Source organism: Littorina saxatilis, linkage group LG4 (assembly GCF_037325665.1).
Source record: "Littorina saxatilis isolate snail1 linkage group LG4, US_GU_Lsax_2.0, whole genome shotgun sequence".
Lineage (NCBI taxonomy): Eukaryota > Metazoa > Mollusca > Gastropoda > Littorinimorpha > Littorinidae > Littorina > Littorina saxatilis.
In genome coordinates, this window is record NC_090248.1 from 53,537,863 (window position 1) to 53,560,362 (window position 22,500).

General features: G+C 45.0%; 1 protein-coding gene across 1 annotated transcript in view; it reads left to right on the forward strand.

Annotated features, from left to right (window-relative positions):
* LOC138965630 (E3 ubiquitin-protein ligase PDZRN3-like) overlaps nucleotides 1-22,500 on the forward strand; it is a gene marked incomplete in the record, with an annotated part of 190,687 nt that overhangs the window by 52,591 nt on the left and 115,596 nt on the right. The window contains 1 exon segment of the mRNA XM_070337805.1: nucleotides 1-301. This exon segment is cut by the window's left edge and continues 70 nt beyond it. Within this exon segment, the coding sequence (XP_070193906.1) occupies nucleotides 1-301 (301 nt within the window).

The following is a 22,500-nucleotide window of genomic DNA, read 5'->3' on the forward strand; positions in this document are numbered from 1 at the left end:
CCATCGTGGTCGAGGTTCTCAGGCGGGTGGGCAAGGGAAGCAAATCCTCCTCCTCCTCCTCCACCCACCCCCACCACCACCACCACCACAGCCACGGCAAGCCCCACCCCTCCAACTCTTCCTCCAAGTCCTCCAGGGCTGCCAACAACAACAATTGCTCGTCGTCGTCGTCGTCGACCTCGTCCTCGTCGTCGAACGCGGGAGCCATGGTGTCGATCGCCACACAGACGGAAGAGGATTTTTACTGTTACAACAGACCCCCCACCCCGCCCCCTGGATTTTACCCGGTTCACATCAGCGGGTGAGTTGATGTTTGATTTCTGTTTGGTTCTCAGGGTTGTCTGTCTGGTGCGTGTTCGAAACCTGTTGATGAGAGGAGGGTTGAGTGTCTGTGTTTATGTATCAAGGTGTCGTTTAGTCGGTCAGTCTGTATGTTCGTCTGTTTGTCTGTCTGTCTGTCTGTCTGTGTGTCTGTCTATCGACTGACCTGTGTGTCCAGTTCGCTGTCTGTTCGTAAATCTTCTTATCTACGATTTTGTCTCTCCAACTACTGATACGCCTGTCTGTTTGTCTGTCCGCCCGTCCGCCGGCGTTCGTGATTGTGTTGGTTTATTGTCTCTGTCGGTCGATCATTCCGTCCGTACATAAGTATGTCCATGACTGTTTTTTCTGTCAGTCAAACTGTCCATCCGTCTGTCTGCCTGCCAGTCGGTTTGTCTGTCAGTCTGTCTCTTTCGCGTTCATGGTGTAGTTATAGGCTGAACTTTTTTCTCGGAAGAAAAAAAAGCGGATAAAATGGTTTGAGGGGATTCGTGTGTGCTTGGATATAAAGTTTACGGCACTGATGTTTTCATTCTTCGGCTTCAGCTTTCTGTTGATTATTGTCTTGGGTTGAGAGGGATCCATAACAGATAATTATCGTCTCTACTTTGAAGCGCTTACTTTGACAGTCGCAGGATTAAATCAGAAGACAGTGTTTGCGACAAAACACATCGCTACATACACGACAGTAGATTCGAAATGTTATGACGAGATGAATCATGTGTACATGATGAAACAGCGAACTTTGACCGAGGCGTCACTGTAATTGTTAGTGTTCGTGTGTTTTATGATACTCATGTATTTACAACGGTGATAGCTTAGTATGTTTTCTCTCGGTAAGCTACCCCAGAAATGCACGCCTTGATTTATGTTTCATAGCTGCTTGATACCTTTAACGAAACTAGCACACAAATGCTTTTTTTGTATTATTTGTCAGTTGCATTGCACGTAAGCCTACAGTCCTTATCATGTGTTTACTGGTGGATAGAACTTCCTTTGGGCGTTGTATGTAGGACTCGATAGCGGTTTGTCATAAATCCTGGCTTCCGACAGTGTTTGTCTATCATAATCCCCTGCGGTTATAGGGTATAGTGTTTCAGAAACACACCTTTTTTATCATCACAAGACTATTCCGTAGTCTCTTTTCCCCATTTCTCCTTGCCCGGAGATGCTAGAGTGCTATGTGCTTTCCTGTTTGGTCCTGTTTGGTCCTGATTGGGAGACACCATTGGAGGCACGAAGCGATTTATAGAAATTTGTATGACCGTTTTTTACCCCGCCATTTAGGCAGCCATACGCCGTTTTCGGAGGAAGCATGCTGGGTATTTTCGTGTTTCTATAACCCACCGAACTCTGACATGGATTACAGGATCTTTTTCGTGCGCACTTGGTCTTGTGCTTGCGTGTACACACGGGGGTGTTAGAGTGCTATGTGCTTTCCTGTTTGGTCCTGTTTGGTCCTGATTGGGAGACACCATTGGAGGCACGAAGCGATTTATAGAAATTTGTATGACCGTTTTTTACCCCGCCATTTAGGCAGCCATACGCCGTTTTCGGAGGAAGCATGCTGGGTATTTTCGTGTTTCTATAACCCACCGAACTCTGACATGGATTACAGGATCTTTTTCGTGCGCACTTGGTCTTGTGCTTGCGTGTACACACGGGGGTGTTCGGACACCGAGGAGAGTCTGCACACAAAGTTGACTCTGAGAAATAAATCTCTCGCCGAACGTGGGGACGAACTCACGCTGACAGCGGCCAACAGGATATCCAGCGCGCTACCGACTGAGCTACATCCCCGCCCGTGGAAATGACTCAAAAGAACGCTAGAAAGGTCTTGTATTGCGCTATTGGAACAACAGGCAGTCTTACACCAAGCTGAAGAGCAGAGTGTGGGTTCACAGGACACACACACACACACACACACACACACACACACACACACACACACACACACACACTTCTTCTTCACTGTCAGTATTCAACCATCACAATCAGGGTCACAAAAATGTGTGCCAACGATCGCCGTCATGTTTTATAACGTGTGAGCACTTTTCAAGTGTCCCAACCCAGTAAAGCTCTCCCTCTGAGAACAAAGCGGGGAGATTTAGGCAGACAGGAGATCAGAGAGGGGGCGTGAAAGCACCCTAATACACGGGCTTCTGCCGAAGGATCGTAAAATGCCCCTATCTTGTCAGGGTCAAAGTGATAGAACCACAAAGTGCCCCTCCCAACTTTACCTGCTCACCCTCCCCCTCTCCTCCATTCTCTCTGCATCCTCCAAACACCTTCTTCTACAGTGGAACCCCCATTTTAAGACCTCCAAAATCTGAGAAAATCAGGTCTTAAAAAGGACGGAGTCTTAAATTGGAGGTAAATTTACAGAGGTTATAAACAGAAAATCTATAATAAAAAATAAAAAAATAAAAAGCATGGTCTTAAAGAGGAGGAAGTCTTAAATTGCGGGTCTTAAAAAGATGGGTTCCACTTTTGGGCTTTTGGTGTGCCCACCTGATGTAGAATCCCTTGCTGGTGTGGTTAATCACTGAGCTATTAAAGATGCCATCCTTCGCGAACGTCGCTATCCTTCGGCTCACCATCTCAGATCTGCCCAGGTTTTTACATGGGATAAGGTCACCGTCTCTACTTGGTCACATTCCAAACATCAACACCCTGGCTGCTTGCTGTGGTGAGTTGGACATTTCGGATAAAGTAGCTTAATTTCTGCGAAATTGACCCGAATTGTGACCCTCCACCACGAAATGAGTCACATGTCACCTCACGCGGTTCTGCGCTGGGCGTAATATAAGTCCGGGGGGTGTCTAGTAACAGTGTGAGGGTCACCATAGTCACATGCTTATAACTCGAAAAGTGTTCACTCTTTTGTAAAACGGTTTTCACCACTGGATAGAGAATAAAAAAACTCTTTAAGAAAATGTAAAAAATATGAAAATCATGAAAAGGTGACATGCGACACATTCCGTGGTGGAGGGTCACACAATTTATTAACAATTACCACCGTGCACAAAGAGCGAACAGGCTGTGGATTTTTGGTATGTGACCAAGTGGAGACGGTGACCTTACCCCATGTCAAAACATGGCCAGATCTGAGATGGTGAACCGAACTGTTTTCGACGGGCGCTGCAGTGACCTAGTGGATAAGACATCGGCTTCCTGTGCGGGAGGTCGCAGGTTCGAACCCTGGCCGCGCCTGTTAGAGATTTGTCCGATCTCACAGGTCCATAGAAACACGAAAATACCCAGCATGCTTCCCCCGAAAGCGGCGTATGGCTGCCTGAATGGCGTGGTAAAAACGGTCATACACGTACGAACCCATTCGTGCAACAACAACAAAAAAACACAAGTGAACGTGGGAGTTTGGGCCTATGAAGGAAGAAGAAGAACTGTTTTCACGGGAATGACCGTACCTTTCAAGTCCTTAGCGGATGAAACTATGAAGCTCTGCACCAGCGTCGGGGATAAAACACCTAACAGGCACAGCTTACAAATGGAGACGTTAATTGGAACTGATTCTAACGGATGCGTTTGTCCTGATTTCAAGTCGGGATTGAGATTGGGTCTGGGACAATTCCGCTGGTCTTGAGACGTGTGCACGGAGGAATTAATGGGCTTTGCAATCGATTAACGGGGAGGGAAGTAGAGGCTTAATGGCACAGCGCGAGGAATAATTGTGTTATTTCTGGGTCGCTGGTGATAAGTAAAGTCCCGTAAGTAGTTCATCATTGCCCTCCCCCCATTTTTTTGTTGGAATCCTTTTTTTTCAGTGTTTCGCCTTTGGTCCCCATCCGCAGCTGCACTTTAAACCTTCCTCACGTGTTCTCCGACTTCTGCTTGTGTTCCTGTCCAACTGTTTTGTGTTTGCTTCTCTTCATCTGTCTGTTTGTCAGTCTGTTTTTCAGTCTGTTTGTCTGTCTGTCTGTCATTATCTGTCTGTCTGTCTGTCTCTTTGTCTCCTTATCTTTATCTTTGTCTCTCTCTTTCTCTGTGTGTGTGTGTGTGTGTGTGTGTGTGTGTGCATGCGTGCGTGCGTGCGAGCGTGCGTGCGAGCGTGCGTGCGTGCGTGCGTGCGTGTGTGTGTGTGTGTGTGTGGAAATACAGAATAGCTTCTTCTTTCAGAGAGAGAGAGAGAGAGAGAGAGAGAGAGAGAGAGAGAGAGAGAGAGAGAGAGAGAGAGAGAGAGAGAGAGAGAGGAGGGAGGTGGTTGCATTAGTGACACAACCATTCCGGTTTTACTGCAGTCCTGTCATCAGCTGTCTTCACTTTTACGTCTCTGAAAGCCATTGTTTTCAAAGCATTGTTTTTGTTGTTTTATTTTAACCAGCACAGTGAATCGAGGTCACTCACCGTTACTGGCAAATCCCGGCTTGGCCTATTCTTATTTTGTGCTTTTATTGTCAATATTGACAGTGTGAGATAGCTCTTCAGGCTAAAAAAGATCTTCTTTTATCCCTTCACAGATAAAGTTGAAAGATACGAATGTCCCGTTAGCATATGAAGCCGTGTAAACAGTTACAACTATGTGCTTTACGAGGCCATGAATAATGCAACGGTTGTGAAAAGCACGCCCCCCACCCCACCCCACCCCCTTCCCCACCCTCCAAACCCTCCTCACTTCTCTACCCCCAATCCCCCAAAAAGAAATCTTCAACAATGTAGGCAACATCCTTTAGGCCGCCTAAATCTCTAACAAATCCTCTTACCCTTCCGCTCCGAGAAAAGATGCGCAACGAAAGGCACTAACTGAGCGTATGATAAATCTGTGTTAACGGCTTTTCAAACCTTGGAAGAAGATGACTTGACCTATTTTTTTGCCCCCTGTTGGTTCTGTTATGTTTGTGTTTGCCTGGAGGACACTCGACGCGACTATGTGCAATTCAATCCGGTGTAACACGAAATTTTTACTCCACAAAAAATTTACTCCTGAGTAAATATTTCGTACGAAATTCTTACTCCGAGTACACTTTTCGTACGAGAAAAGAACTCCCCAAGGCACGACAAAATTACTCCCTCCACGAAATTTGTACTCCCCATTTTTTTTTACTTCCAGTAAAAATCTCGTACGCAAAAATGGGATGCGGGCGAAGGGATAATGCCAGTAAGTGATCTCGCGCACACGAATGTCGCGCTACCCTCCTTCCACGCCTTCCACCACCAGGGGACAAGGGAGTAAAAATTCCACCACCAGGGGACAAGGGAGTAAAAATTTCGTACACCTGGCATGGGAAGTTAAATTGCTCGTGTTGGGGTGAAGTAATTTATTCGTTATTTATTCGTCAGGGGAGTAACATTTTTGTACGAAATGTTTACTCGGAACTCACCTGTCTTGGGGAGTAATTTTCTCGTGCAATGGGGGAGTGCTTTTTTCGTAAAGGGAGTAAGTTTTTCGTACGAAATGTTTACTCCGGAGTAAAAATCTCGTGGGAGTAATTTTCTCGTGTTACACCGGCCCCTTTTTTAAGACCCCCAAATTAAAGGCTTCCCCCTTTTGATACCCTGCTTTCTCAGGCTTTCTGTTTGTAATGTGTGTACACTGTCTCATTTTAATACCTCCTCCTTTTTGCGATCTGATTTTCTCATATTTTTGAGGTCTTGGAATAAGGTTTACACTGTATACTGTTTCATGGAAACCGTGACAAGATTTGGAGTCTTCCTATAGGCTGGAGGCTTGAATAACTGTCGGGTAACAAATTGGCGACATCTTCTTAAGAGGCTGTTAAGTCCACCCTTGAAGGGAAAAAAAGTATGTTAGCGTGGCCTAGTTTTGTAGAAGTAGAACGCATTGTCTGTTTCTCATCGCTGGCTTATGGATTTAGGGAATGCCCCTTTGGGATAATAATGTTCAAATTCCTGTTTTGTAAAGACATACAAAGTATTTGTTCTAGTTCTGCTTTTGTTCGTGTGGATGGGGAATGGCGCTTCTGTTGACAAGACTGCTGAGTTGACAATATTTTCGACATTGTGGTTGAATGCTTGTAGGGTAACACATTGGTGACATCTTTCTAAGAGGCTGTCAGAATAGTGTGACCAAGTTTTGTAGATGAATTATACATCGAGTGCCTGTCATCATTCACTTATGAAATTCAGGGACTGTCCCTTTGGTGTGATACTGTTTGTGTGGATGGGCAAATGGCGCCTTGGACTAGACTGTTGAATTTATAGCAGTATCGTGAATATGTGAATCATAACAGTCATCGTCTTTCTTCTCGAAACCCTGGAACGTCCACTATCCGTGCTCATTGACTTTCGAAATTCACGAAGATGTCCGGAGCTTGCGTGCCACATAGTTGCATGCTTCAGACTGGTTTTATGTGCCAGTCCTATGGGTATGTATACAAACTAATGATAAGGGCTAAAACAAACAAAAAACACCGGTGGACGTTGTGTGTAAGACAGTCGGATGTCTTCGGTAGATCAGTATTTCCGTCATTCTTGTGCCTAGCTATTGTTATTCTTTTTTACACCCCCGGTATAGGGGTGTGTATAGGTTTCGGTCGATGTGTTTGTTTGTTTGTTTGTTTGGTTGTGTTCGCATATAGATCTCAAGAATGAACGGACCGATCGTCACCAAACTTGGTGAACAGGTTCTATACATTCCTGAGACGGTCCTTACAAAAATTGGGACCAGTCAAACACACGGTTAGGTAGTTATTGGTGGATTAAGATTCTACAAGGACTTATAGAGGCACATATTAATGGTCAAAGGGAAATAACCACACTTGTTAGCAGTGCCTGCTCAGTTGGTGGCAGTGAGAATGCTAAGGACGGGGGTGTTTTTCCTACCTCGGAGGAATTTCTTGTTCTTTCTTTTTTAACTCCGTTTCAATTGACGTGGGTCATCCCTTGGTGACATTTGAGCACACGGGGGGGGGGGGGGGGGGGGGGGGGCTTTATCTTAGTTTCTTTTGAATCTAGCATATTTATTTTTGTATTTTACCATTTGGAAGATTAGGCTAAATAAAGCATTTTTAAGCCAGTGGCAACGTAGCAAGGATTGCAACTAGGAAAAAGTTTTTTAAGGCCAAGAAAGCTGTGAGATTTCTTATTGTTGCATTGTCTCACGCTCTTTGAAGATGGCCCGGTGGCGGTTGTTTTGTCGTGAGCAAGTTAGATCAAGCCCTGTCTTGCCTGGGGTCTGCTGCTTGTATTATGCTAAATCGGGACAAGATCAGTGATATTTTAGAATGGCAATAAAAGGTTTATTATGGGGGCGAGGACGCCCCCATTCTATACGGATAGTTTCGAGGTTGACCATGGGCAGCGCCATTTTGTTGTGAAATACGTCATCAGTTTGTGTACACAGGAAGTTGTGACATCCGTCACCCTGTGGGAGGGGTGACGTCAAAATTGTTCATCTGTAGAAAGTTGTGAAATCCGTCACCCTATGGGAGGGGTGACGTCAAAATTGGTCATCACAGAGTTTGTGTAACACAGGAAGTTGTGAAATACGTCACCCTATGGGAGGGGTGACGTCAAAATTGTTCAACAAAAACATGATATGTCGCATTGTGCAGGGTCAACTGCAACAAACTCAAACCGAGCCATTCATACCTAGCTGTATTTGAGTGACTTATATACCCGACATTTTTATTTCTTATTTTTAGCACAGGTGTAGGAAAAATCATGAACCAAAATGTTATTTATTTTCTAATTTAACATTTTTTTTTACAAATATGACCATGGTCTTTTAAACATACAGTGACATTAAACATTGTTATGTTAAAAAAAAGAAAAAAGAAAAAAAGCTTTTGTGCACAAATCAGAAAATACATTGTACATTTTACCTACAGGCCAAACCGTGAGTGTCTGTGGCAAAGCCCGACCCACTGATTTTATATTTAGATCAGAGAGAAATTGTCAAGAACAGGCGCTTGCATTTGGATGTGTCCAATGATAGTAGGTTTGGTTGTGATCAATCAGAATAATGTAGGAATAAAAATGTATGACAGTTTAGTATGATGACATGTAATTCACATATGCTGAAATATGATATTATACATCATGTAATATTATTATGGCTGTTGCCATGACCATGAAACCCAACAAAGGTTTAATGTAATGTAATTCAAAATACCAAAACCGAGCACCTATTAATCTCGTCTTTGCGCGTGAAGATTGAGGCCGTCTGCCAGTAGCGGTTAGGTCATACAGTGGAACCCCTCTCTAGCGACCTTTAAAATGTTGACAAAAATCGGTCCTTGTGGAGGGGGGTCCTTACAGAGGGAGGGGGGCGGAGTCAGGGGGCCACAAAGAAAGTCAGATTAAAAAAAAAAAAAGAAAACAGAGAAGTTTGAGTTGCTGACGACCGTTCTCTCTGAAAGCAAACTGCTTCGATTTCATGTTTGTCCTTGGTGTCCACCAGTTCTGGTGCATGTACTACCCTGGCCAAGTTTCCTCTCAAGACATCAAAGAGACCGCCCCAGTATACTCTACAGCCTCTGGGCGAACCACCTCTCATAGCTAAAACTGGGTCAATGACCCCTGGGAAGAAGGTCAGTGTCTATAAAATTTTACTCCTAGGCCTGCGGCCAGGGGGGGGGGGGGGAGGGAGTATACCGGTACCATTTGAGAATCAGACCAAATGAGAATTGAACCATTTGAGAACATCCTTTTTTTTCAATCACTACATCGAAGGCCTGCGGCCCGGGGTTCACATGGGTTGGTTTGTTTGTTTGTTTCAAACCCACACCCATATACACACATTTCCCATTTAAACCATTTGTCGGCCCCCTGTCGATATTTATCGACTAAGTTCCTTGTTGTTGATGCGATGCAAAATTCTTCTTTGATCGCGAAGCCTGTGACGTATATGTTGTTATCAGTTGAATGATCATTTGTTTATGAGAGTCTCCATTTTCTAAGCAGTGTTCTTTTGAAAGTATTAGTTTAGCACCTTATCGTTGTTTCATTTTGAAGAAGATGACGTTATCTCACACTGTTAATTATTAGCTCCCTTAGAATCAGCTTTTCAATGTATTAAATTCAGTCTGTAATGACAACAGGAAAGAGAACACAAATAGTAATGTCTGTCTCTTTCCATCCCTGTGTTCCCTAGTTTGATTTGTATTATTGTCCGGTGTATTGTACTGCATTTACAACTTTAAATCTGCTGGCAAGGCGTACTTCATTCCGTGTCATTTACTTTACCGGAAAATGTCTGTGGTGTGCCAAGATGGCCGCTCTTTGGCCTCACGAATGGGTGGCTCAGTGTCATGGCGTCAGACAAGGGAGATAATCGACAAGTGATGAGATCGGTTGTTGTCTTCCCTTTTCCATCAACAATAATGAGGTCAGCCTTTCTGCTGGAGGCAATTGTACTGACGAACCCTGAAGTGTATACTTGGTACCTTCGTTTACCCTTTGCTCAGCATCACTCTAGTCTGATTACAACCAGAGGTAGATGCCTTTTGTGACATTTTGGGCCAATCCTTTCGTCTTGCACGTGAAACTGACGTGCCATATGTGACGTCAGAAACATTTCCCTCTCCCTCTTTGACGTACAATCAGATGTCGACACGTGTGCTTGTATGAGGAATGAGAAAGAGGAGGAAAAAGAGAGAGAGAGAGAGAGAGAGAGAGAGAGAAAGAAAGAGAGCGAGAGAGAGGAGCGAGAGAGAGAAAGAGAGCGAGAGAGAGGCGAGAGTGGCGAGAGAGAGAGAGAGAGAGAAAGAGAGAGTGAGTGAGAGAGAGAAAGAGAGAGAGAAAGTGAAAGAGAGAGAGAGAGAGCGAGAGAGAGGAGAGAGAGAGAGAGAGAGAGAGAGCGAGAGAGAGGAGAGAGAGAGAGAGAGAGAGAGAGAGATTCATGTCGATGCAGACTCTCTTGTGGGACAAAGGATACTGTTCCGCTGTCAGCAGATTATCAGCACAACCTTCTCATCTTCACTGGGTGTTCTTCGGGGTCTTTGTCTAAACACACGATCCGCCATGTTGGTCTTTTTGTCTTGTCTCTCACATCTAATTAGCTGCTGTCAGCGTCTTCCCAAATCCCTGTCTTGTGCTTGTGTTATCTCTGTAGCGTCTTTCGATTAGGCCTTGTCTGCAAAATATGCCCCCTGAGCTTTTCCTTAGTCTTGGAATTTTTTTTATTTTTTTTTTCTCGGGATTTGACGTCGTCTCACGACAACGCACAGCAAATGTCAAGGACAGTCTTGGTTTTCGTGGCGATGATTTAGTATCCAGCTCGTTCTTGTTGTTGTTGGTGTTGGTGTTGGTGTTCGTTGTTGTTCGTTGTTCGTTGTTGTTGTTGTTCTTGTTCTTCTTCTTCTTCTTCTTCTTCTTCTTCTTCTTCTTCTTCTTCGTCTTCTTCTTCATGTCGTAAAAAAGAAGATGACGATCGTGTGTGGTTATTCATACTAGAGAAGATGTAGTTGACCACTTAGCCTTGCTTCCACGATTCTCGCGTTTCTCAACAACAGGGTTCTGAACTTGAGACTACTGTCTGTACACAAGGATGCCCTTGTGTCTATACCTTTTTTTTTCTTTTTTTTTTAAGTTTCGTAACCTTTGTGCGACGAAGAAAATGCTGTCGTCTCTTTTCTGAAGCCAACTTGTGTGAGCTAGCCTGCTTCTTTGATGGTACAGTTCGACTGACAGTTTAAAGCCTGTGCTTGGAAAAACAGGGTCCGAAAATTGGGTGCTTTGCACGAACACACGCACGCACGCACGAACGCAGAAACACAAACACATCATAACTGACCCCCCCCCCTCTCCACACATACACACACACATTGTTGTATGTCATCTTCTTCTCAAATTTGATGTCGGCCACGATGGCGGCGAGTTATGCGCGCCCCCTGGTGTTCAAGGGAGGTCATCGATGTCAGGGGGCATTACCGGGACAAGAAATGGCGGCTGCTGTCGTTTGAAGTCCGGAGCTGCCAACGGAGGATCAAAGCGACTTTACGCGCCGACACAAGGGTTTATTGGAAAATATTATCATTGTTTGTACGGCAAGGGTTTATGAGGGCAGACTTCACACGTTATAGTATGGCGCCGTACTGGGGTACTGAGTGCGAGACATAAACTGATATCTCATCTTTGGAGCTTACAAGAGAAAAGCTCCTGCTTATCGGGGGATACACTGATATCTATTATTTTGAGCTCAGTAGAGAAAAAGGGTCTTGCTTATCGGGGAAAGAGATAGGCGAAAATCGTATACGGTGGTACCTGCCATGTGAGGCTCCTCCGATGAGAGGACACTTCCCCCACTCCCTGCTGCCCCCTGTCTCTTCAATTGACAGTAAAGGACGGTGAAGAGACGCTTTCCACTGGACCCAAGGGTGGGGTTTTTTTTGCCGCAGGTATCACTGTTCTGAAAAGAAACGAACACCGGAACACATGCACACAGAACTTTTCACGAAATACATCAGTACCTATCATGAGAGGACACCTTTTTGACCAAGCACAAGTATGTGTCGTTTCACGTGTCCGTTTATGACAGGAAAAATTGTGCGAAGTTTACTTCATTGCATGTTCGCATTTATACCTGAGATAATAAATTATGAATGGGTCTTTTCATTAAGAGACACCTGTTTGTGTACCGTGTCCGGAGGTGTCCCGTGCTCAGAGGGACCTCTCATTGCGAGTACTGCTGTGCTATGAAGAATAAACACTTAAGATCACAACTCAGTGCAGAACGAAACTACCTGCTGTAAAATAGGTGTCCACGTTCAGTTTCCTTCAAAAAGAGACAATACTGCTTATCTCAAAATCGTGTACTGGAGTTGTACGTATAGAGTTCGTTTTCGCATGTCACATTCGCAAATAGAAAAGATAGACCAACCAGTCCTAGCACTAACCTCATAATGCCAGACGCCAGGCGGAGCAGCCACTAGATTGCCAATTTTAAAGTCTTAGGTATGACCCGGCCGGGGTTCGAACCCACGACCTCCGATCACGGGGCGGACGCCTTACCACTAGGCCAACCGTGCCGGTTAGAAAAGAGATGATGCTGTTTATCTCAAAAGCCTTGTGCTCTAGAGTTGAATGTTATTTTCGTGCGGACTGACATCCATCCGATCGCACAGTACGTACTACTACACCAGCTGAACAGACTAAAAGACCCCAAGAAACCGTTTAGACAGTTCTCGAACTACGAGATGTGACAGACGAGGCTTTGATGTGGTTTGGATGTTAAACACTGTTTTTCACTTCAAACGCCCAGCAGCTCTACAAGTGTTTTGGGAAATGAACTGGACTGACTGACTAGGGGTGAATATCGGGGGGAAGTTTTGAAGGAGGGCGGGGGATTTTAAGACGGCGAGGGATTACAGGGAAACTGAAGACGGCGAGGAGGATGAAGTGAAGCCGATAGGACTGAACCGAGACAGAAAACAAGATTACACCTCGGCTTCTCCCCGTCTTTCAGGGGATTCCGAGGTTCCTTCGGTTTCCCATCAAACTATTTGACTCCCAGCTTGAGCCTTTCTTACCGTGTTTTCGCTCAAGAAATGGCGGGTTAATGGTGAAGGCTTGAACCTGAAGTTGCAACTGATTTTGAAAATGTTCGAATTTGTTAAACGCTGATTCATAATTTTGGTTTATACCAAATGAAGTTTCAGAGAGATTGGGGGGAGTGGGACTATACTAATTTTGATGAAAAGAACAGCAATGATTGGATGCATTAGGTCTTTACACATTATGTACACATTTTGGTGGAAGTAACATTTGATGTGTACATCTACGGCAGATTGTGTCCTTCGTTATACTAAAAACAATGGAGAGTTTGATAGTGGAAGTAAACATATGGGATAGGAGTACACAGATAATATGGAGCTAGGAGTTAAAGCAAAGAAGGTAGAAGCAGAGATCTGTGCTTCTACCCTCTTTGGTTAGAGGGCATACATATATTATCAAACTCGCTCGAACGAGGAGTGGCCCGATTTTGCCACCGTTTAGCTTTGGGCTACAAAGATAGTTCTTCAGAATTCATCAACCAGAAGAGTTTAGCTCAGATCACACTGTACCTTTAAACTGCTGTCCTGTCCAAACCTGCTTTTAGACTCGACAAACATTTTTCAGAGTTTGCAAGCACCGAGAAAGAGGTGCTAAGAAAAGTCCAGAACCATCGATCCCCGATAGTTTTGTCAGGTGTCTGTACACACTTGTACCCCCACCCCCTCCTCCTCATCTGAATCGCCCACAGCATACTCCATTCTCTCCTCATCCTCCCCCCCCCCCCCCTCTCCACCCCAGCCCTTCGCGGGTCAGTGAGTGCACCCTCCATCGACTGGCACCCGGGGTCCATTCTGGTAGTCTTGGAGGGCGAGATGGCGCGTGCAATGGAGCGTGGCCTCCGGGTATTTACGGGTGGAGAGGAGTTAAAGTTGTGAGTTATGTCAGTCAACAAGCGCGCGCAACTACGTCAATATCTACCCGGGCCATCATTTGTCGACACGAGCGAAGGAGGGTGATTTTTTGCACGTACTGTTCGTTTGTTGATAGACCCAGCCTAGACTGGCTGAGATTGCAGCGTAGTTTTGGACAAGTGCCTGTTTGCTTTAGTTTTTGCTTGTTTTTTCGTTTTGAAAACAGGTCGAGATTTCTAAAATAAAATATATTTTAAAAAAATGCAAAATTAAGAGAAATTAAGAGAAATGGTTGAGAGTGTAGCTGAGAATTTACACTCCAAATTGAAGTGTTCCACTTTTGACTACACGTTCTGTGACCAGTTTTGAACACAGTGTAACATAGTACATAGTTCTACCAGCTACAACCAAAATAGATTGTAAACACTAGTGTTCAAATATATTCTGCTTTCAGAAAGTGTGTTCAAAAGTAGAACACTTCAATTAAAAATGTAGTGTTAGGACACGCACACTTGTTTTAACAACAGCCTGAAGTCTGACCAGAAATAGTCCAGCGTGTTTGTATAGCCAACGAGAGGTTAGACCAATCGAAGACCCAAACAGTTTTGACACGTTTTTGTTGATGCAGTGTTTGTTCCGTGGAGGGTCGAACGTTTGGCACTTCTAATGCACCTCGGAAGATGCCACTCGATGTCATCTTCAAAGATTTATTTTCGCTTCTTGTTTTGAAATACTCGTTTCATTTGCTTAGAGCGGTCTAAACGTCCTTGGGTTGGTGGACTGTGTAATTACAATTATAAGAGTGTGAATTGCAAGGCACATTGGCAACAATTGTATTGGGCCATTGCAAACAGCATGAGTAGGTCGCACTTGATATGTCCAGGAAAATAGCATGTCACATTGGAAAGTTCAACAAGAACTTGTTTTTGTAATGTCAGCGGTGTGTATGCTCAAACTGTTTTCTTAACAGTGTCCTTGCACGTGTGTTTTTTGTGGGTGTTTTACGGCTTGGCCTTGACGTGTGTTTTTTGTGGGTGTTTTACGGCTTGGCCTTGACATGTGTTTTATTAACTGTATAGGACAGACAGACTTTAAGAAGAGATCGCTTGGGGCAAGTGACTGTCACTATTTCATCTTCCAGACAAAGCACAGCCAATGCTTACTTGTTCTGTGGTCCATACAGCTTTTTCAAGGTCTAAGATGGACCCCTCCCAAATGATATCAACGAACTATGCAATGCAAAACTTCAGAATACTGCAGTATCAACACGTCGTCACCATCGCTGTCAACATGAAGTCATCACAACTGTAAGACCAGCAGAGAACTTAAAAAACAAATATGCCCGATGTCTTAAGCCGTCTTAACAGGTTGGGAAAACTGACAGACAGCGGTTTTCTCGGGGTTCTTATTAAACGGCGCCAAAGGGAGACATGACATCATCATAGCGCTCTCAACAGATACTGTCATAACTGTGAGAGCAGCACAGAGAAAAGGGGAAAACATCTCCGGATGTCCAAGCTCAAAATACAGCAGTATCAACATGTCATCATTATCGACATCAACATGACGTGATCAAATCGCTGTTGGGAGATGATGTCATCATAGCTGTAAGACCAGCACAGAAAAACTGCCGATGTCAAAAGCCCTCTCAACAGGCTTAAACTGCAGCAGTATCAACACGTCATCATCATCATCATCGACATGAACATGGCGTGATCAAATCGCTTTTGGGAGATGATGTCATTATAGCTGAAAGACCAGCACGAAGAGAGAGACAGAGGAACAAAACACATACAAAAACTCCCGATGTCTTTAAGCCCTCTCAACAGGCCGGTAGACAGCGGTTGTCTCAGGGTCCTTATTAAAAGCTGCAGGGCCGGGCAAAGGGGGATCGCGCTCCTGTCGAACTGGATAATCCCCCCTGCTCTTCTCCCCCGAGATTTCCTCCTCTGGAGGGTCGCGGATTTGCTGCTCTCGCCCCTCCCTACAGGCGGTTGGAATCGTTGATGAGGCTGAGATTTGGCCTTGCTGGCTTGCTGGATGCGATGACTTCATCTATGCGACAGGCGTCCTGACTCATGTCTTAGAGGGGAGGATTAGTGTCCTTCGTGTGTTCTGGAATAGTGGAAAGTACAGGACTGGTGTGGTTGAATAGCTGTACTATCATAGAACTACATAGCTCATGTGGTAGGATTCGAGTTCGCGAGTAACTGGAAAGCGTACAGCTTGTTAAATGTGTATGTTTGCACTTCTGTACTTTTAGCGATGTTCTCATCTCGTTATAAAAATAAATCCTCGTTTTTCTTTGAGGAGCAATTACTCAAGTCGCCGTACACTTTTCGTCTGTACACTATGATTCAATGTGTTAATCAAACTGACCGCAGCAATCTGGTATAGGGGACAATAGACAATACAGTTGCGCGCACACAGACACACCCAGATTCACAATCATGGACACACAGACACACACAGAGTGACACGCACACACACACACACACACACACACACACTACACACACACACACACACCACACGCACGCACGCACACACATACACACACACACGCACACACACACACACACACACATACCCCCTCACACACACACACACACACACACACACACATACCCCCCTCACCAACATACACATACACACACACACACACACACACACACACACACACACACTCTGACTCTAACAAAAATGCCATCGCATGAAAGCGAAAAGCTGTGTTAATCAGACTGACCGCAGCAATCTGCTGAAGGTGACAAGAGCCAACACACTTGACGCCCGTTTCGGTCCCCCAGAGAGCCATCATATGAAGCCAGTCTGGCGCCATCCGGATCACAAACTCAACTGGACGATCGTCATTGCTGATTTGTCCGGCAAAAAAACAAAGCCCCGGAAAATAATGCCACGCGATGGATGAGGTATTTGATCGTTTCTGATAGCTCGGCATGTGCGCAGTTTTTGCGCTTCTTGTATTGGATTTTATAACGCTCGATAGTGTGTTTTTTTAAGGCTGATCTCCTTGGCTGTCTCTGTTTTCTGTTTTGTATTCTTTATTTGCTGCAACTTTGCAACTTTGTTTTAAATTGGTTGATTTATTTGAACTGTCCTTCTTGAAACTTCTGTTGGGTTTCACCTCATCTTGGCAATGCATCGAACTGCTTTCATACTCTTTATTATCTTTTTAAACTGACATTGTTGGGGTCATATAAGAGGGAGCGTTGGGAGAGGTGGGGGTTAGGGTGAGATGGAGAAGAGGGATATCTATATATATATATACGACTTGTGTCTGTATGTGTGTGTGTGTCTGTGTGTGTGTGTTTGCGATGCACGGCCAAAGTTCTCGATGGATCTGCTTCAAATTTGGTGGCCATATTCAGGTACACCCCGGACACAACCTGGTCGATGAGAATTTTCAACACGTGCTCTCAGCGCGCAGCGCTGAACCGATTTTGGTGTTTCTGTTTATCTTCCCAGATCCATTCCCACTAACTCTTCCTTATCTTCTCCAGTGTTTTGCGTTTATCTCCCTTCCTTCGTGTGGCGTCAATCCATATTCCCGTTACTATTTTTAGAAGGTCACTGTCCACAACGCTCAATCCATATTCCCGTTACTATTTTTAGAAGGTCACTGTCCACAACGCTCCTTATCTTCTCCAGTGTTTTGCGCGTTTATCTCCCTTCCTTCGTGTGGCGTCAATCGCGTACGGTGCGCCACTCACCCGGCAAAGCCGGGTACCCGGCGAAGCCGGGTATTCGGCTCTACTTCTTCCCGGCGAAGCCGGCTACCCGGCGAAGCGGGTATTCATCTAGTATATATATGTATGACTCACCCGGAACTTTCCACATTCAGTTTATTGAAAATGCTAGTTCGCCTGATCTATTCAGAATAGACGTTTGTGCAAAGAAAGCGTTCCTAATCTGCTTTTCGTATTGCTTTGCCTTTTCACTCAGATTAGCTTTTTATCAAGCACAACAGCGATTAACCTTGCCGAACCCCAGTTTCTTTCTCTGTTGCATCATTTCTTTATTTTGCCTTCCTTCTGAGTGTTTATGTAGGAAATCGTTTCCGTAAAAGTTAATTGAAAAGAACCGGGACTCTTTGCCATTCACGAACACGTAGAAAATGTAGCTGCCTTTAAAGTCTGCACATTTAGGATTTCATGTGCCTTTGATGTATTAGTGTTAATTATGGGCTTTTGTCGTGAGAATCATAATCATAGTGCGGAGAGTCGGCCTTGAAGATTGAGATGGAACACGTGATTGCCCAGATCACAAAGGAAGCAAATGACACACCTGGTATTATTGATCGAGCTGGAATGATAAAGACTCTCTCTGTTTTTGTCTGTCTGTCTGTCTGTCTGTCTGTCTCAATCACTCTCTGTCTCTATTGCTTGCTCTCTCTCTCTCTCTCTCTCTCTCTCTCTCTCTCTCTCTCTCTCTCTCTCTCTCTCTCTCTCTCTCTCTCTCTCTCTCTCTCTCTCTCTCCGTCTCTTCATTCCTCCATCTCTTCTCCACCTGCCCCCCCTCACACTACCACAGCTCAACTTTGTTTCCCCTTGTCAACCGTGTCGCGGGGCGGCTTGTGGTCTTTTATCCTCCATGATTCCTTTTCGAATCGGCCTCTGCAGACACGGAGGGAACACACATCAAAGCCCTCCCGTTTGAAGTCGTCTCGCTTGTAATAGGATTTCCACGGGCTCTCCTAGACCTCTCTTATTAATGTCAGAAAGATAAGCTGGTGTTATTGTAGGTTTTGTCAACCCCACAAAACGTCGTGGCAAGGAATGATCGGCGGTTTGTGGGGGGACATGGGCGGAGGGTTTAGGTCTGAGCTGTAAAAGAGGAGAAAAAAGTCACAACAAGAAATGATGGCAGTTTTAAAGTGACAAGGGGGGGGGGGGGGGTAGGGAGGGGGTTGTGTGTGTGGGGGGGGGGGGGGACTTTGGTCAGAGCTGGAATAGAGGAAAGAAGCGTCGCGACAGAAAACCGTTTGCTTGGGACATGGGGCTAAGGCTTAGGTCAGAGCTGGAAATAAAGCAGAGAGGGAGGGGCCTTTTGAGGAGGGGCCTTTTGAGAAGGAAAAATGCATGGCTAAGGGAACGGATGGTATGAAAGTATGGTGCGAGGATAAGCCCGGAGAAAGAGAAACAATCTTGACGAGGCCATTCAGGCTTTTTGAGATACAAGTGGCATTAGACAGAAGAAAAAAGAACCTCATGTGCTCCAGGCAGAAAAAAAGGAAAAAGCTGTTCTGGGGTTTACGGCTGCTCGAGACACCAAGCGGTGTTTGGACACAACAAAGAACCGTATGGTTTTCTGGTAGGGGAGTGGAGGGGATACAGATAGATTCAAAGGCAGAACGACCGTGTATAATGTTGGTCAGCAAGGTACTAGCAACCTTCCTTTGACCCGATGTGTGAGAAACGACAAGATAAGGCCGAAACGTGCATAGGACTGGAAGAAATACAGTCAGAATGAAAGGGAAAAGACACTTTTATTTTGCCAGTTGGTCTGCACCATACTAACATCATTTCTTTGAAGTCGTGTGTGGGAAAAAGCAAGAGAAGAGGCCAAAAGTGAGTGACGGTGTCTGGGAGGGGGACAGCATACATGACCATTGTCATTGAAGTTGCTGGTCACGATTGTCCAGTGTGACAGCCAGTTGCGGACGTCCAGGAAGTAGCTAAGGACAGTGGACAATGTCCACAAAACTTGTGTGATGACCCTGAGGCTTTGGAGCGGGAAGGAAGGAAAGAAGAAAGGAAGGAAGTAGACATTTTGATGGACGTGGGTTACGTTCGGATGTCACTCAGGCGTGGTGGTTATGCTTTCGTGCGGACCTTTTGACTTTTACATGCGCACAGATGGATAAACACACGGACACAGGCAAGCTTGTGCAAGCAAGCATACACGCTCGCACACATGCAGCACGCATGCTCACCGCACGCACGTACACACACACACACACACACACACACGCACACACACACACACACGCACACACACACACACACACACATTTGACCAAAAAACACAGGCGTGCGTGCGCACAAACACATGGGAGAACTAATAAGTAACTCTTCCACCCCCCCCCCCTCACACACACACACACACCTATAAAACAAAAGAAGCTTTAAATCAGTAGGAGCGGGCAGTTAAGTCACCAAGTGCACACATGAAAATGAAGAAAGGGTGTTATGGAAAAACGAAAATGCAGAGTGAGGACAGGGTCAGAAAAAAGAAAATGTGAAGGGGGGAGGGGGTAAATCAGTCTGCCAACAAAGCTGATGTTTGCCTTGACACCACACATCAAAAATGAATTCATTTTAGCCAAAGAGATGCACTTTCACTGACAAGTTGTCACCTGCTTTTCTTCAAAAGCTAGAAAGCTGTATAGAATACAGCCCCATTGTGGAGTTCTAAAATAAGCCAAAAAGCGAGTTCCTTTGAAGCCAGTCTCGCAGAATGAGATGGTTCTGATAGACACTGAACCCAGGAAAGCTGTTGTGTGTTTATCTTTTCAATAGCAGCCCTGTGCAACAAAAACTGTTGTGCGTTTATGCTCCCAAAGCCGCCCTGTTGAACAAAAACTCCGTTTTACTCTCAGAAAAACAAAAGCTCCCTTCTCGTAGTCTCGCCCTACACCTTGAGGGTGAAAAAAAAGCGTTTTCCAAAAGAGACAAGACAAAGAGGTTCTAATGACAAGCACAACAAAGGCAACAGGGCAGAAGTCTGGTACCGGTGCCAGAATGGATGCATCTCTCCTGGAATTGCACATATACCTCGAGACAGAAGCAACATTCGCTAAGCTTGCATCAACTGTGTATTTTCTTTTAACCTCTGCTTACCTGTCGGCTTTTATCTTTTGATGTCTACCTGGGCCCTTGACTTGATGACTTTAACATCCGCTTGGAGTTTGGGAGAAAAGAGGGGTATGGGTTGTGGATGTGGTACCTGAGGCTGAACAGAGTGGTTGTCGAGGTGGCTGACTTGGGTGGAAAGGCGGATTCTTGAAGAGGGTTAAATCGTGGGAATCGGGACGTTGGGGGGAGGGGGAGGGGGGTAGGAGAAAAAACGGGGGAGGGGGTATACCTGAGGCTGAACAGAGTGGTAGTAAAGGTAGGTGAATTGCAAAGGAAAAGAGGAATTTTGAGATGGGGACTGGATTTGGTGTGGGTGTGTGGGGAGGGGTGGGTGGGATTTGGCTTAGTTCCAATGCAGTTAGTTTTTATAGCCGTGAGGGGAGAAATGAAAATCTGTTCTGTCCCTGAGGTAACATGCTTTCGGTTTTGCCCCCCCCCCCCCCTCTCTCTCTCTCTCTCTCTCTCTCTCTCTCTCTCTCTCTCTCTCTCTCTCTCTCTCTCTGTCTCTGTCTGTCTGTCTGTCTCTCTATCTCTCTCTCTCTCACTCGCTCTCTCTCTCTCTCTCTCTCTCTCTCTCTCTCTCTCTCTCTCTCTCTCTCTCTCAGCACTACTACCCCCCCCCCCCCCCCCCGCTCCCTCCTCCTTTTTTTCATCTTCGTTTTCTTCCTTTTCTCTATGTAATCACCCTGTTCCTCGCTAATTTTTATGGCAGGATCTTACAATCTGATTTTCGCTTTCGTTTTTTCATGTGCTACTTTATATGCCACGCGGGACGCGTTTCTTGGCATAACATTTGTGGATCATCAGATGTTGTGTGCAAAAACACCTGTTATTTTCTTTCGCATCAAGTGAACTAAGAAACTAATCTTCTGACACGCAGAAGCATGGGAAATCATTGGTGTAATTTGATTCGGTATGGCGGAGTTTTTATATTCTTGTTTTGAAGACGCGAATGATCGATTTTGCATGCACTTTTCTCAGATAATGCGTGGAAGAATTTCCATAGATTTTTGTGTGCGCATTGTTCTTCGTCAGTGTGTAGAATAAGGGAATTGATTGCACACACTTCACTGTATCTCCCATATCTCTCCATCCACAGGGAAATAGGTATGATCATGTTGTATGCAGTACTCAAGCTTGTTTATCTGAACTTTAGAGAACAGATTTAATCTTTCTGATAGCCCAGATTTCGTTTCTGTTTCTCCTTCGTCTTTTTACAATCCCCCTCTTCCCAACTAACTGTATGACACCATATTTGCATTCATTTTTCTTGCGTCAACTAATAATGGTAGTCTGTTGTTGATAAAGAAGCGGGCGTAGGGATTTAAAGACTTTGAAGGGGGGGGGGGGGGGACACATCGATTTAAAACAGCGACTTTTTATTCATAGTCTGGTTTTATAGTCCTAACACGCGTCTCATTGTCGCCAAACTGTCTCTGGTTCTGCGTAGCCCGTACGTCTCTTCGGTTGTCCCACCACTGTCGAATAGTCAAGATTCCAACCAGCACGTGCTGTTCGAGGTTACCGCTATAGTGACTGAATCACCGTCGTAATGACAGTGTCTCGACGTCGCTCTTGTGACCTTGGTCTGACAACCTCTTATTTCCCCGTCTTCTGCTTTGCTTCAAACTAGAGTCGGGTAAACGTGTGTACGGTGGAACCCCTCTTTTAAGGCCTGACAAAAATCTGACACAATCAGGTCTTGAAAGCGAGGGAGACTTAAAATGGGGGTACATTTACAGACATAATCAACAGACAATCTGAAAAAGGAAGGTCTTATTAAGGAGGAAGTCTTAAGGCGTAAGGGTCACCCAGATTGTCGGACCAAAACTGTTATTTTTTTATTCAGTCACTTGTAATCAATGAATTGGCTTGATATTTGGTAGTTTTCTTCAAAAATCATTATATTTTCAGAAAACATCAAGTTTGAATGCCTAAATTAAGTAGAACAACTGAAAAAATTATTTAGTTCGTAAAAA